At 51.1% G+C, this 15,667-nt stretch overlaps 7 protein-coding genes across 7 annotated transcripts in view; 2 read left to right on the forward strand and 5 right to left on the reverse strand.

The window, feature by feature from the left end:
• The window catches only part of SEPMUDRAFT_162317 (cytochrome P450), a gene marked incomplete at both ends in the record, with an annotated part of 2,461 nt that extends 1,687 nt beyond the window's left edge, over window positions 1-774 (forward strand). The window contains 4 exons of the mRNA XM_016907995.1: window positions 49-82; window positions 217-309; window positions 424-519; window positions 758-774. Coding sequence (XP_016762230.1) covers window positions 49-82; window positions 217-309; window positions 424-519; window positions 758-774 — 240 coding nt within the window. The remainder of the gene's footprint in view (window positions 1-48; window positions 83-216; window positions 310-423; window positions 520-757) is intronic.
• A 107-nt stretch (window positions 775-881) lies between these two features.
• SEPMUDRAFT_147934 (uncharacterized protein) lies at window positions 882-3,689 on the reverse strand. The gene has a single exon (XM_016904606.1). The coding sequence runs from the start codon at window positions 3,570-3,572 to the stop codon at window positions 1,059-1,061; it is 2,514 nt and encodes an 837-aa protein (XP_016762231.1). The 5' UTR covers window positions 3,573-3,689; the 3' UTR covers window positions 882-1,058.
• A 384-nt stretch (window positions 3,690-4,073) lies between these two features.
• SEPMUDRAFT_62174 (enoyl-CoA hydratase/isomerase family protein) lies at window positions 4,074-5,292 on the reverse strand (the record flags this gene model as incomplete). The annotated part of the gene is made up of 3 exons (XM_016909588.1): window positions 4,074-4,285; window positions 4,403-4,772; window positions 4,861-5,292. The coding sequence occupies 3 exons, from the start codon at window positions 5,290-5,292 to the stop codon at window positions 4,170-4,172; spliced, it is 918 nt and encodes a 305-aa protein (XP_016762232.1). The 3' UTR covers window positions 4,074-4,169.
• An 851-nt stretch (window positions 5,293-6,143) lies between these two features.
• Window positions 6,144-7,268, reverse strand: SEPMUDRAFT_39688 (uncharacterized protein; the record flags this gene model as incomplete). The annotated part of the gene is made up of 1 exon (XM_016908758.1): window positions 6,144-7,268. The coding sequence occupies one exon, from the start codon at window positions 7,266-7,268 to the stop codon at window positions 6,144-6,146; it is 1,125 nt and encodes a 374-aa protein (XP_016762233.1).
• Window positions 7,269-10,569: 3,301 nt separating this feature from the next.
• SEPMUDRAFT_40747 (carbohydrate-binding module family 20 protein) lies at window positions 10,570-10,902 on the reverse strand (the record flags this gene model as incomplete). The annotated part of the gene is made up of 1 exon (XM_016908798.1): window positions 10,570-10,902. A coding segment is annotated over one exon (333 nt), but the record flags the coding sequence as incomplete, so codon positions are not given.
• Window positions 10,903-11,373: 471 nt separating this feature from the next.
• On the reverse strand, window positions 11,374-12,946 carry SEPMUDRAFT_40666 (glycoside hydrolase family 13 protein; the record flags this gene model as incomplete). Its single annotated transcript, XM_016908794.1, has 3 exons — window positions 11,374-12,465; window positions 12,517-12,610; window positions 12,666-12,946. Coding segments are annotated over 3 exons (1,467 nt in total), but the record flags the coding sequence as incomplete, so codon positions are not given.
• A 1,767-nt stretch (window positions 12,947-14,713) lies between these two features.
• Window positions 14,714-15,619, forward strand: SEPMUDRAFT_106487 (uncharacterized protein; the record flags this gene model as incomplete). Its single annotated transcript, XM_016900636.1, has 1 exon — window positions 14,714-15,619. One exon carries the CDS (start codon window positions 14,714-14,716, stop codon window positions 15,617-15,619), a length of 906 nt encoding a protein of 301 aa, XP_016762236.1.
• Between the last annotated feature and the right edge of the window lie 48 nt (window positions 15,620-15,667).

The raw sequence follows: 15,667 nt of genomic DNA on the forward strand, positions 1-15,667 counted from the left end.
GAGGAGGGGGAGGGGATGGGGGAGATGGGAGGGGGGAAGGGGAAGAAGAAGAAGGGGTTGAGGCCTGGGTGGGAGTATTTACGTAAGTTTCCTTTTTTTCTCCTTTCTTTCCTTTTAGCAATTCCACACCTTCCCCCATCCCCCCTTCCTCAAAAAAGGGGAAGGCATTGACCAACAATCCAACTCTCTCTACCATCACTAATTAATGAATCCCAGCCTTCAACGGCGGAGCCCGAATCTGCCTCGGTCAACAATTCGCTCTCACAGAAGCAAGTTATGTCACTGTACGAATTTGTCAAGAATTTCCCGGTTTGCTACATACTCTTCATCATCAACATCATCAACATCATCAACAAAATCAACATCAACATCATCAAAATCATCAACATCATCAACATCAAAATCAACATCATGGTGAGCAAGAGGAGGAAAAAGAGGAGAAGCAAGAAGAGGAGCCTTGGAGGGAATTTCTGACATTGACGTGTACGAGTTTGAATGGGGCCAAGGTGGTGTTGAATCGTTGATTTTGACAAAGCTGGTTGGGGGATTGGTGCCACTATGTGGGTTTGGAGGGGCGGGACTGGAGGAAGAGTTTTATGGAGTAGGGGGAGGTGGGAAGTGTAGATTGGACATTGTGCATGCATGTATGCAGGAATATATGTATGTATGTATGAGGGAAAGATGGACCTTAGTAGTGAGTCATACATACAGTACACACAGTACATGACACACAGTACATGACACACACAGTACAGAGGGTATAGAAATTTATGAGATATAATTTGACCTTTTACTTTTAATCAAATTTAGCAAAGCCGAAGCAAGGAGAGAAAGAGAGCATGTTTCTGTTGGGATAGATACGTGGAAAAGCAATAGCATATGAAGTTCGCTTTCTTTTCAAGAAACTACATGCTCCTAGTCAAATCTACTCTTCCCTAGGTAGGCAGGTAGGTAGGTAAGTAGGTGAAGTCAAAAATACCGCTAAAATCGCCCAACACTCAAAAAGAAAAAATCATTTCCTCCATCTGGATCCATATTTTCTTTTTCCTCTCGCTCAATTACACCAAAGTAACAAAACCACGCCTGAGCGAGGAATAATATCCGCTCAAGGGGTATATCATCATCGTCATCATCATCAAAGCCTTCCTCGATCTCATGCGGAATGCGGAGAAAATTTCCTCTCGCTGGTAATTATGACACCAGAACATCGCAGACGTGCTCGCTGGACTACTCTCCAGATCGTGAAGAGATAGCCATGAGCTATTGATTTCGCTGCATTGCACGAGCTCTTCTTCTTTCTCATCTGCAGCTGCAACAACCACATCAGGGAAGAAGGATGAGAAGGAGTACCAGAGTGCAGGGAGAGCGGCCATGGGCAGAGTGCTTGCGAAGAGCATGGCGATGAGTCCGAGGAGTAATATCGCCATTATTGCAAGACTTCTGCTATGGTGATCCTGGATCTTGTGGTAGTCGTGCAGTCTGTCCTGCTGAGGGAGTTTGCGGTGGCAAAGCATGTGATCCCTCGCGCTCGCTTTCTCGAGAGCAGGCGTGAAGGTGAAGTGCGCTTGTGCGGCCATGCAGCGTTCGGTGATTCTAGCAACAGGGAGCCCCAAATTGGCACCGCCAATGGCATGAGTCGTGAGCTGACAAGGTCCTGCCTTGGAGTTGGTTATATGCTGGTAATTCTGGCTGGTGACAGGCTTGTGTGGGATCCGGCGGCGAAGCATGTATAGTTCTGTCGACATGTTGCCGAGCTTCAAAGCACCTTCAGCAAGTGTCATGGGTAGTCTCATCTGTTGCTTGGCAGCGGAAGAAGCAATGACTGGCGCTGAACTTCCCTTGCGTAGAGCCGCGATTCCGATTCGGAGTCCGCCCGGTTGCGACACGGAGGTAGATTTCTGCACCCAATGCTGCTGGTCAACAGCATTGGCCGCGAACTGTCCTTCACGTCGCTCCGAAGCTCGTACACTTGAAGGTCGCGTGCATTCACCGCATGGACTGTGTGGAGGTTCAGTCGTGTGTCTCAGGGCATCGGTAGCACGTCGTCTAGAGATTGGCGAGGATTGCAAAGCTGAACTGCAGTCACTGGACCTGGCAAGTCCTGCGCCTGTTCGTAAAGCTTTGGTTTTCCCGACCAACTTCAGAGTGCTCTGGCCGAGCGTCTCTTTCAGACGTGGTCGCTTGAGCACTTCATTTGCTTCTGTTGAAGCAGAAAGCTCACCACATCCAGCATTGTGTACGTGTGCGGTACGCGTTGGCTGTGGTATGGCCTGTGAGCCTGGGTGTACGTGTTTCCATAGCATGCCATCGCCAGACACAATTTGCCGTCCATCTTCTACGATATCCTGTTGATCGACTTGTTGGAGTGAGCCATGTAGATGGGTCAGTTCAGGCCGGACATCACTTCGAGTTCTAGTCCCATTGTGGCTCGAGCGGCGTGATCGCTGGTGTGATGTAGCCAAGGAAGATCTATCATTGCTGTGACTTGGTAAATCTCCATGTAGACCTAGCTGTTGCAAGTCTCCAGTGGCACCAGGAACGGGCTGCACCGTGTTGGCGAGATGTAGTAGACCAGATTCTGATTGTGAATTGCTGCCACTAGATGGTCCAGACCACGAACATGGCACCAGGTTTGGCGTGAAATGGTGGTCGTGTGGCTGGAAGTTGGTCGCTGGCTGGTCCCACTGCACGAGGTCGTCGACGGTGAACTCTGCAAAAGGGTCCTCGAACATGGGAAAGTCATCAAAAGATTGAAAGGTACTACTCATATCCAAGCCCGCGGTGAAGTCCCAGTCCTCGGCAGCCATGACAGGCTCGACTGCAGCGCAGTTTTGCTGCCCGTTCTTGTTGACGTCAAAGTTTGACTTTGGCAATAATCTCCTCCTCGAGACATGGGCTCCGGCCTTTGATGAAGAAGCTGGGATAATCTCCATTTGCGTCTGGTTGTGAGGGCACTTTCGCTTTCTCTTGGCGCACTTGTCGCATGCTTTCACGATTCGGCGCTTGCGGTACTCGACTTTCTCCGCCTCAGTCATCTTCCGTCGCATATGCTGCTTGGGCTGTGATTCCGCAGACAAGCTGAAGACTCCCGTCATTTGGTCCAGTGAGGGTGGACTTGCCTGGCTCGAGGCTGCAACGGACGCGGTCCGAGTAAGCTGTGGCGGGAGTGTCTGTGGAGAGGTGGCCAACGACGAAGGGGTGGCGAAGTCCAAGAGGTCGGGACTACTGGAAACAGATGCAGAGGCTGATGATGATGATGAAGCAGAGAGCCAAGTTGTTGTCGTTGGAGCAGTACCGTCCATGGTCAGCGCTGGGGAAGTCCGAAGCAGCTCCTCTTGGCGTTCCTCGAGCAGGAATTGAATAATGGCATCACGCATGCGCTCGGAGTGAGACTTGAGATGTGGAAAGGCAGTCCGGAGAGCGTCAAACAGCTCATCGGAGCCCTTTGGCGGGAAGAAGAGCAGAGGCGAGGTTGGATCGGATGGTTCGCCATTTGAGATGTCGCGGTAGACGACGTAGGCTGGGGTAGAAGTACATATCGCCCCGAAGGAATTGTCTGTTGGCAGCGCCATTGGCTCGTGGGGGAGAGGGGGGAAGGGGAAAGGAGGAGGAGGAGGAGGAGGAGTTCCGCAGAGAGAGAGAGAGAGCCGCCTCGACGTCCTCGTCTGATGACAAGGCAGAGAAGTAAGAAAAAAAGGGAGGAAGAAAGGGGAAGAAGAAAGTCAACCTCAGGACGAGGAAAAGGTATTGTTATTATTCCGATTACCTTGCCATGTCCTAGAAACCATCCAAAAAATGGCTCCAGGCTACCTACTCCACAGTCCTGCGAGGCTGAGAGGTGCTGAAGCTGCGGTGTCAGAATCGGGTTCTCCGCCACGAAAATCAAAGAAACTAAAATCCTCCTGCGCCCTCTGATTGGTAGGCTATGGAACCGAGTCACATGTAGTACTGTGGTACAACAGGCCAACCGCTCCTATGACTCCTCAGGCATACAGGTACCTCCTAGGTCAAGTAGCATCTGGGGTGAATTGGATTGATTTTACATTTACTGGGAGATGGAAGATTATTTGGACGTTTTCTGTCACTCGTTGAAAGTAGGTGATTGATTCTATCTCCAACAACAATGGTCCTGACGATAAGATAGACGACATCATACTGTATCATCACATTCATAACTTTGCAAAAACTGGCTTGCGCTTCTTCTTCCCCAGCCCGGCAAGGAGAGCATCACTCACATCTTTAGTTTGAAGCATAGCCGCATTCCAAACTGCAATATAATCGAGACCTATTCAAAAAAAAAAGATGATTAGCTTAAGAAGCTTGAGAAGCTTGTGTTTTTCTTCTTCTCCAACATCTTGCAACAAACAAAAAAAGAAGCAAAAGAAAAAGCACAAAAACTCACCATCCTCAATAGAATGATCCCTCGAATAATTCACCACCGCCTTCGTCCCCTGCACAGCCACAGGACTCTTCTCCGCAATCGTCCTCGCCAACTCCATCGCCCTCTCCAACGCCTTGCCCTTGTCCTCATACACTCCACTCACAAACCCGACCTGCAACGCCTCTGCCGCATCCCAATCCCGCGCCGTCAGAGCCACATCTTTGATAAAACTCATCGAAACCCCTGTTTGTGGGAGACGCGAGAGCGTGCCCAAATCCGCGGCGAGTCCGATGGCGACTTCGCGTACGCTGAAGATGGTGTCGCGTGTACAGAGGCGGATGTCACAGCAGGTGGAAATGTCGATTGCGGCGCCGTAGGAGATACCGTGCATCTATGATTTTTTTTTAACATGTTATTATTCATGAATTCGTGAATGTTGGTCAAGTAAGTAAGAAAAGGGAAATAGAAAAAGAACTCACCACACAAATCACCGGCTTCTCACACCCCTCAATCTCACTAACCGGTTTCTGAATCTCTTTAATATGCCTCCTCAACTCCCACGCCTTTCTCGCCACATCCTTTTCCTCTCCTCCCTTCCCATCAATCCCCCCATCAATCCCCTCCCCCTTCCCTCCCTCCCCAAAAACCAAACTCAACGGCCCCTCCTTCGCAGCAACACTCACATCCAACCCGGCCGTAAACGCCTTATCTCCCTTTGCAGTCAAGATAATCACTCGAACATCCGGATCACGGGATAATGTGTGGAAAATTTTTCCGAGAGTGAAAAACATTTCGGTCGTGTAGGCGTTGAGTTTGGAGGGGCGGTTGACTTCGATCTGGGCGATGTAGGGGGCGGGGAGGGTGAGGGTGAAGTTGGGGGTGGTGAGGTTGCGGTAGGAGGAGGCCGCCATCTTTTTGGGAGGGGGGGGGGGATTTCTTGGGATTTCTATTTTTTGGGTTTTGGGGTTTCTGTGCTTGATGGTGGGAGATGTTATGTGTTTCTTTTTTTGCTTGGAAGGGTTGGGTTGAAAAGGTAATGTTTGTGTACAGTAAAGATAAGGTTGATTATATGTAGTAGTCGAGGGGTCCAGGTCAGCCGAGGTGTTGAAAACGATAAAATGAAGCAGCTGATTGTGCTTGGCGTGCTCATAAAGACGTCGAAGACGTCGTGGCAGTCGACTCATTTCAACATTTATACGAACATAAATACAAGTCATTCCAAACGAAAGGCTACTTCACCTTACTTCACCCTACATGACAAGGACGTACTGGTAAACAGAGGAGACGAAGATGATCAGGACTGTTCTGTTGTATTCGATCAACTGTCTCTTCTTCTTCTTCTTCTTCTTCTTCTTCTTCTTCTTCTTCTTCTTCTTCTTCTTCTTCTTCTCTCACACACACTCTCTCTCACTTCTATCCTGCCTCCTATATACAAATGCAAATGCAAAATCCCCCCGGTCATATCTTCGTATATACGTACGTACGTACCCCAAGCGCCACAGCAGCAAGGCGCAGCAACGTCTTCCTCAATCATCATCAAGAGGGTTTCTGTGTCATCAACACCCGTTTTCAGGTGAAACTGCCAATAGGTATCCGCGCATGGAAAAACAACAAAACAAAGCCGCTGCTGAAAGCGTCTTCGAGCAAAAAACAAAAATCACATTCCTCAGAAATGACCGCTTGCAAACAAATTCGAGGCTCCGAGAGCAGCGCGTCATGCGTCAATGCAACCGTTGTACGTTTTCAGCCATCGCTGGTCTGTCTAGCTTCTTCGCCCTCGACCACAGCTCAACAGGCGCGTTTGCACCCAGGTGCTAAACCGCATCCAGCTCCCGTTAGGCTGCTCTTGTGCGGTCATGGTATACTGAATCCGACCCGTCTTTTCGCTTTCACCTGGCAAGTCGCCGTGTCTCGGCAGGGTGGCAGCATGGGCAGGACGATAGTCTTCGTATGATCGCGCGTAGAGAGTCCCAGGCACTTCAGTGTCCTCCTGGGAGGCCTGTGGAGCGCCGCTGAGGACGGTGGCAGTGGAACCCTTTCGCTTCTGTCCGGGGATCTTATCCTCAGAAGATGTATGCCCAAGTGCGGCAGTTTTGATGCCAGCTCGCTCCGAGACATTCGACTGCTTCCGTTGTCTCGCTGCTTCCTTCTTGGCCTCCTCCGACTCCCGTCGCTTCTGCTCACGGTTATCTTTCTTGGCTTCCTTCTCTTCAAACTTGCGTCGCGCATTTCGAATGGCTTCATCTCGTGATTGCGTGTCGGGGTCGGATCGTCGACCGGAGACCAGGCTGAGTGCTTTGTCAATGCTCGGTCGACCCATGGTCTGGGGAGATGTGGCAAGGTCCGAGTGGTCCGTCCCCCTTCGTGGCCGGCTTTTCTGGTTCGACGTGCTCGACGCGCGAGACATGATGGACAGGTTCGATTGCGAGACGTTGGTCAGCTTCGGTATGAGGCCGAGATCGCTAGCAGTATGTGATTGCGACAAAGGAGTGGGATTCGTCGAGGACGTGATCGACATGCTCCTCTTCGATCGAAAACCCGGTCCGGGGCGGAATTCATCTTCCACGACATCATTGCTTTCGTCGGCCTCGTCGTCATTGACCGAGCTCGCATAGCTGGCTCCCGGAGGCGTATATGGTCGCGGTACTTTTGTCGCGGGATGTATGAAGGGCTGGCCTCCTGTTCGGAACGTGCTCGAACCGTTCGATGCCTGGGAGCCAATGCTCGTGGTTCGCGCATGAGTCTGTCGTCGGTTGGGATGTCCAAACGTCACGTCCGCTGCAGATCGGCTTGCAAAATGATGAATACCCAAGCCCGCCAGACGCTCGTTCTCTGCGATGCTCTTATCCAAATCGATCGTTCCCTGATCCTCCTTTGCGCTCGCCATCTTCCTCAGATAGGGCTTGATCTTGGTGGTCGCGGACGAAGCCAAATGAGTCGGGCCCGTCTCTTCGTATTCGTAGGTTGCATATGGTGTCGTGAATTGATGGCCACTCACAAAGGGAGAGGGTGGCCCTGGCAACGAACCCGAGCCGCCGCGCTTGTGTAACTTGGCATGCTCGAGGGTCGGGTGCTTGTGTGATTTTGCGGGCGCAGCGGCGGCGGCGGAGGAGATGAGCGGAGACGATGCCTTTTGACTGGGAGACATGTCGCGATCGAGCGTCAATCGACTACTCCGCGGCGAGTCGGGCGACAGTGGAGAGATGAGGGTATCATTGCGTTGCAGTTGACTCGAGCCCGATCGTAAGCTCTTGGTGGACAGTGTTAGCTTGGGCAGCGAGGAGGATATGGTGGCATGCGATTTGGAGGCATTATGATGTCCGTCGATGCGGGCAGGATTGCGATGTGAATGTAGGAACGAGGCCATGGTGGGAAGAGTCGCAACGGCTGAGGCTGGATATGCATGTGCTACGGCTGAAAGTCGTCAAGACTGTGGCTAAGCTCCCTCTTTCCACGCAATCGGTAGGTCGGTAGCAGCTCCCGTCTAGGTACCCTTTCCCGGTCCAGCTGAATTCGGACAGTTCCGGGGGTAAGACGGGGATTGGAATGTGGTTTGTTGTTCTACTGTATGGAGCTTTGCTACAGGACAGGCAGAGGGAGGCTGATGATGGCGAGAGGAGGAGGAGGAGGAGGAGGAGGAGGAGTCGCTTGCGGAGTGAGGGTACAGTAGTAGAGTGTAGGAGGTAGTTCCAAGGTGGTAGCATGTAAGAATAATATTTTCATCGACGGTCGAAGGATGCGATATGGCGACGGCGCCGGGCCTAGGCCTCTCCACGAGCGAGCAAGCGTCTAGTGGTGCGTGGGGCCAATCAGACGGGGAGGGAGTATGCACAGTGGTGGATCAGATTCTGCAGAGATACGAGCAGCATCATCCCGCCGCCAAATCGTACATCCGATGAGGCTGTGAGGGTGTTGTGGATGGTGGATTGATTTTTTTGGTTGTGGTGACGGCAAGTGTGTTGGTAGATATGTCATGGGAGGGCGGGGGCATACCAGTCCGTGCGGATGGAGTGTCACAGGAGTAGGGAGTACCTTAGTTCATTATAGTTTTGTGTCTACTCTGTTGGTTGGTGTTATGAAGATTAGGCATTGTTGGTTGGTATATGATGATTATTGTTGGCATGCAGATAAAATGATAATAGATCCGATGAGCTGCTGCAAGCGGCTTGGCCGGAAGCCTCCCAAGTCCATGCCATGCTCTCTCCGCGGGCACAGGACAGGACAGGACGGTGTGTTATCTCGCCGAGTCGGATCATGTTATCTCCTCCTCACTACGGAGGCACACTATTCACTCACTACTAGGTCCTCAAACTAGGCACGCACGCTACAAGTCTCCAACAACCTTTCAACCTTATTCACGGTCACCCGCAAAGGAGAGGAGAGGAGAGAGGAGAGAGAGGGTTAGGGAGCCGTTTCTAAATTTCTATACAAATGCGTCACTCCCAAAGCCAAAAGCCATCTTCACTCACGGTTGACGGCACTCTCTCTCCCATGAGTCTCATGAATCTCATCATCATCACATGATTCACATCCTCCGCCCGCTTTGCCCTGTCCTACCCTGTCCCTGTCCCTGTCCTTGACCCTGTCCCCTCCCCTTCCCCTTTGTCCCAGGATCATCCCTCGACAGGCCCGTCAAACGATCTGTACGATGTCCTCATCTCACCCGCTCGATAGTCGATAGTCCATACCTGACAAATGTCCGCATCTGGTCATATTCCCTATCTCGGAGAGAAAGCATTTTAGCCGCAAACGTCACATTTCCTACATACCTACCGAAGGTATTGTACATTCCTCACTGCTGCTTGGGAACGCGTAATCCAACAAAAAAAAATATGAAAAAGAAAAAGAAAATCGAGATCGAAAATGCACCCCTTGTACAAATACCGAAAAAAAGAAAAGACGGCAACAGTTCAACATGTACATGCAAAAGTTGCACACATGTAAGTACATGTATCTGGCAAGCATACCGATTCGTCCCCAAGGAACCGGTTCAAGACTTCCCCCTCCTCCTTCTCCTCAGCTCCTCTCTCTACCTACCTATATCTTACCTATATCTTACCTCTACGGAGGTACATGTTACCTACATGGGAGCTCTTTTCTCTTGCATGTGCTGAAAAAGGCTAAAAGCCTAAAGGAGAGCTTTTCGGAATCTGTGTCGTCCGTGTGTTACCTACCTCCTAGGAAGACATGTTTGAAGAGAGATGTTGATTACCTACTGTACCGACTTCTAACCGTAAACGTACATACATCATACATGTATGATCTTGTGTACAATACCTTATACCGTAGGTACCAAGTAGGTAAGTCTAGGTACCTTAAGTAGGTACATGTAAGTTCTACCTCATTTGTTACATGTTTCTTACAATTCAGAAACACTACAGAAACACTGCAGAAACACTGCAGCATTACCTGTCTGTACCTAGGTAACATCATCATCATCATCATCATCATCATCATCATCATCATCATCATCATCATCATCATCATCATCATCATCATCATCGTGATTCCAATTCCAACACTAGGTACTTGAGACAAGAGACAAGAGACAAGAAACAAGAACCTAGGTACAGTACCTCTCTACCTCTCTATCTCCAATCGAAAACAGACCCGTTGTAGCACCGAGACATACATACATACATGCCTTACATATCCATACATATATATCCATATATCTCGCAGAAGGAAAATCCGAGGCCAAGGTAAGGTCCATACATAGTACATGTACGTGTATGTTAGAGGGAGGGAGGGGGCGTATGTCGTGATCAGATCAGAATCAGATCGGTAGTAAGGTAGGTAAGCTTACCTTATCTTACCTATATGTACATAAGATAGCTCTGCATACCTGATAGCTATGCATACTGTATGTATGTAGCGCCTTGAATGCTTCACGGATATATATACCTAGGTACCTTATAAATACATGTATACCAGGTATCTTGTATACATTCATCAGCACTTCCTATCATATGAACATTAGGTACATGTAAGTAGGTAGGTACAAATATCTACAAATACATCATAATAGTAATAATAATATTAACAATAATAATACATAGATACAATTAATCGAAATCCGGTTCTCTCTCGTAGCTGCCTCTTCCTTCCCATTGTCATCGCAAAACAAATCCTAAAAAAATCCCCCTCTCCCTCCCTCCTCAAACCTCCCCTCCCGCCCATGGGCTGACTTATGCCTGCCACACACCACTCACCAAAGCAGTCGTAGCACAGCTCCTAGGGACAGTATAATCGCGATTCGAGCCCGACTCCCACGTCACAGCATTACTCGTAGAATTGTACTTGATGAATTTATACTGAAACGACGTTCCCGCCGCAAGACTGACGGGACCACCACTCCAGATCGGGTTGGTAGAGGTGTACGTCGTGGCACTCAGATTGTATCCCGAAGCTGTGGCCCAGGTCCCCAAGGCGGCAATCGAGCCGACTACAGATACCCCTTCGAGCCATTGCGTTGTGACGTTGACGGAGAAGCTCACGTCGACGGTACTGGCAATCGTGCACGATGATGCCGTCGTCGTGGCCAGGGTGGTGGCGGCGGAAGTGGAGCGGGAGCTGGAGATTACGGTAGCGGCGGCGCTGGCACTGATGAATTTGGCTCCATTGGAGACGTTGTTGCTCGCGTTCTTTTTGAGGTAGCAGGTAGTACCGATTTGGTAAGCATCAACGCAAGCCGAGTTGGCCGCACATGCTTCAATGCACTGTCTGAAACCGGCATCATCGCTGGTGACTGTGATCGAGCTGAGATCTTCATACGGTTGAGAGATGCCACATTGGACCGAGAACGATTTTCCATTGGCTGCAATGTACGTCGTCCCGTTGGTGAGACCTCCACACGTTGCCGCCGTCGATGATGGTGCCCTCGAGCTCGAAGTAGTCGTAGCCCTAGTCGCACTCGAGCTGAGTTTGGTGGATGTAGCGGATGAGGTAGTTTGTGAATTGCGATTGGGTATAGTCGTTCCAGGATTAGTATATGCACAGGCATCGCTGCCCCTCAATCCAGTGCTGAGATACAAAGCACGCGGCAGTCCGTTGGTAATGGTAATGGCAAGATTGCCAGATGCATCTGCAACGAAGACATTGCAAGTAAGCAAGTCTGTATATCTGCTGTTCGCCTGAATTCCAGTCTTGGCTGCTGTCAGAGTGAAGCTACCATTGCCGGCAGCTCCCCGGTTGGTGAATACTGAGATGAGACTGGAGCCGACAGCACCCTTTCTGGTGACAAGAGTCTGCAAGTCCGAGTACCACACTGTCGATTTGGAGCTGGCGTAGGTGGGGTCTTTGTTGATAGCAAGGTTTCTGGCGGCGTTCAGTGCAGAAATGAATGTGTAGAGGGTAGATTTCGTCGTGTAACCGGAAGTCCACAGCGCTTCGCGATTGTATGGGTCCGCAGCGCCAGAGAAGCCGTGCTCTTGCCCGTAGTAGATGACCGGAATGCCATCGTTGAGTACAGTGAACGCAATTGCATTCTTGGTCAGACCGATATCAGTCGTCATGGAAGGAAATCGGGCTTGATCGTGGTTTTCCAGAAAGTTGCCCAGCAGGGTGGTGTCTTGGCAGGTCGCGTTGAGCCATTGAATATTGTTGGTGAGCTCTGTCATGGTCGCCGTGTTGGAAGAAAAGGCGCGAATCACCCAGTAGTACGCCGCATAGTTGAGCATACCAGGCATGTAATTTTGCCAGGCGCACAGACTGTTCGGGTTACCATCAAGAACTTCGCCGATGGAATAGACGCCAGAGGCGGAAATGAAGCCAGGCCAGAATGACGGAGTGGTCTGCATAGCACTGTCCAGACGCAGGCCGTCAATCGAATAGTCCTGCACAAGCTGCGAGATCCAACCCTGAAAGCCTTTTTGTACTACAGCATCCTCCGTCCTGAGATCAGGCAAAGGAACGGCAGTATCTCCCATCCAGCAGTTCTGAACACTGGTCGTATTGCTGTAGTCGATCGCGCAATATGGGTGATAGTACTTTTTATCATTAAACGGGCTGTATTGGCTATAATCCACAGCACTAGGAGGACCATTGAAAGCGACATGGTTGGCGACGACGTCGACCATGAGGTACTGCGTGGTAGGTCAGCATGAGCGGCCGCTTCACAGCAACTGGGTACTCACCATCCCGCGCGCGTGCAGCGCAGCCGAGAGCGCCTTGAGATCACTTGCAGAGCCGAAATTCGAGTTCAGGGCAAAGATATCCTGCGCCCAGTACCTATAATAACGGTGTCAACGATGGCTCTCGTATTTCACTGCGGCGATATGCTCACCCGTGATATGGATTGCCATATGGCGAATTCGGAATGTTCTTGACAACGGGCGAGATCCACACTGCTGTGAAGCCCATGCCCTTGATGTAGTCCAGCTTGTTGATAATGCCTTGCCATGTCCCTCCACAGTAGCTTCCCACGCCGCAGGGTTGCGATGTCGATCCATTGGTCAAGGCAAAACGATCTGTGAGGACTTGATAGATGGACTGCGACCGCCACTGCGCTGATGTCAAGGCCGACGCTGCCTCGATGAGGAATGGTAAGATCTGTAACCACCGCATATCGAGTGTATAATGGGGTGTCGTTCACCATCGTACCAGCAGCCGGGTTCTGATAAGTATCGACTCTCCATCCTTTGACAATCTGATGCTGTGGCGTGCATCCACAGGCCCACGTCAAGAGTGACCGCCTGCGGCGCCTAGGCCCGGATGGCCTGGTCAAGATCTGTCGAGATCTCTTTGTTGGCTCACGGCAATGCCTAAAGTTGAAAGTTCGAGATTGCCGTCTAGCCAAGCCGAAGCGACAGAAAGTCGGACAATGGACAGAGAGACAAAGACGCTTTCCCATATCGGCCAAACACTTGTTCTGTGCATGACGCAAGGAGGATTGATCAATGTAGTATGATCAGTGAGCGCTGAGTTCAGAATGCTGGCCGTATGCATACCTACTATTGTGCTACGCGAGATTGATGACCACCGAGAGAACATGTGACGCAGATTGCCTCTCTTCGCGCTGTAGATTCTGTTCCAAGTCGCAGATTCGGTTTCTAGTTGCAGATTCTGTTCCAAGTCGCAGTTCTGTTCCGAGTCGCACTCTCTGAGATGTGCCTGGAGGATGAACGGGTACCTTGTCTCACGTCTCCTGTCCGCCTCCGCCCCCGCCTGCGAGCAGAGCAGATGCGCACGAGGTTCGTTCGCACATAGTCCATGGACATGGCGATCTCGTCACGATGCTGATGCAACTGTTGCCCACACAATCACATCACCCCGCTAGTTTCCCCCGAGTGTACGGGCACAGCTGCGAAGTCTTAGACATTCCGTCTGTTGCTATTATAGGCATACCGCGTGATCGGGCAGAGGTGTGGCGGAGGCGAGCAGTCTGATGGTATCATGGTATGAGCTTGAGCGACGAGAGATGAGGTGAGTGCGCAATACTGGCGTCTATAAGACACCCAAGCCACGCGATGCGGCGAAGTGGACTGGGCCGAACTGGGCTGGGTTCTGGAGTGGCATCTTCTGGCGGTGTGTCAGTTGCATATCGCCAATCCATCGGTTCGTTCATCCTGCGCTCTGTCTATCATGAGGCCGGGTACCATACATAGGTATCTTTACAGACACATGTGATGTCGAGAGGAAGAGAGTCTCCCAACTCGGCCCGATCTTGATCTGGACGCATCCCTCGTGACATCTGTTACTCAGGGTCCCCAGGGTCCCACTACGTAGTCGTGGTTTCAGCAGGTTACATGTACATCTCAACAGCGTCTCACCAGGCTGCGGTGACATATCGAGGCAGTGTTATTCACTTGTATGCTCCCAAGGCTACGGTAGTATCGTTAGGGAGAACCAGTCCATCGCGACACCGGGCCCGATTCACGGTTGACGTGCCAACTACTGATGTCCCCGAGGTTATTGCATCGACATTGAATAGCCTGCAAGCCTGAGGCTACCATCTGCTCATAACAGCACCATCATCCGTCGCACCACATTCAAGACCAAGCGGAGCTCGTGCTCAAGGCGTGAAGACCACGATATACGTTCTGCGCGTCACTCAAGAGGCCTGCTTTTGGTGCCACGGCTGTACTCACGCTGCCTTAGACTCACTCACCCGGTTGGCGACATATCTTGGCACGAAGATTCCTCCTTTGGTGCTACTACATACCTACTCAATACTTTGTCGTGCGACTGATGCTTCAATCTCTCAACAGGCTTCTAATTGTTGCAGTCCACTTATAGCTCCACGATGTTAGTTGGAACCCCATCGACCAGAGGATCTCTCCTCTTACAAGCACTCGGCATTATACATGACTTGGCTGGCGAACGTTTGCCACAATGCAGCAGTGCGATGAATCCAAGGAGGCGAGGCTGCTAGATCTAGTTATAGCCTTGCCGGTCTGCCTGTTCTCGCTGTCCTTGGTGATCGCGCTGTCCCTCTATCTCAATCGGCGGCGCATCGTCCACCATTTACACCACAAGTATACCGGACTCGATCGCGTGATAAGACCATATCAACCTGATTCCAAAACCCACAGCTGGTCAGATCCCACTTTTTCGCCCGAACCGAACGCAGTTTCCAACTGCATACTGCCAGATATCAACACATTGCCATCCCCCAGGTCAGACCGCTTCCGTCCAGCCTCGCGGCAAGATTCCACTCGTGCCCGGGTCACAACCCTTCTTCCAAGCCGACATCAGCATCTAGCAGGCGGAAAACAGCCCGCAGAGCAACTCCACTCACTCGACAAATTCCACAGCCTCTCACTCAGCAAAACTCGTGGTCCCAACTCTGAACCCCCATCCTTGAGTCGAAAAGAGCAACTCGCACATAGATCCCAGCTCATACAAGACACCCACATCCGACTAGGTTCCATTTTCCCCGAACCACCCCCACCACTACTCGTCGAATCCCCCCATTCCGTCGCCGGTGCATTACGAAGTCTGACCTGCGCACAAGAGGAGGAACCCACCACCACCACCACCGTTGAGCAGACGAAAGAACGACCAGTGAGCTTCTCACGCCCCCTCACGAAAGCTACTACAGGTACCTGTCGTCCTGCTTCCCCCGTTTATTACACAAGACCTTCGTCCCCGACGGGGTCGATTAGACTTGTTGTTGGTGATGATAGATTCGCGGAAGATGTGGACTCTCATCACATAAGGGTCATGAGCGAGGGGATTGGGTCGAGATTATTAGAGGCGGATGTTGGGGTCGGTGATACCTCTGGTATTCTTGCTTGAGCGGCGTGAGGGAAGAGGAGTCTTGGAATCGGATAGGAGGAGACAAAA

Source organism: Sphaerulina musiva, assembly GCF_000320565.1.
Source record: "Sphaerulina musiva SO2202 unplaced genomic scaffold SEPMUscaffold_3, whole genome shotgun sequence".
In the NCBI taxonomy this organism is placed as follows: Eukaryota; Fungi; Ascomycota; class Dothideomycetes; order Mycosphaerellales; family Mycosphaerellaceae; genus Sphaerulina; species Sphaerulina musiva.

What these genes read in the sequence shown, in the direction of transcription:
- SEPMUDRAFT_147934 (XM_016904606.1), bottom strand. Translation starts at nt 3,572, where the DNA reads ATGGCGCTGCCAACAGACAATTCCTTCGGGGCGATATGTACTTCTACC.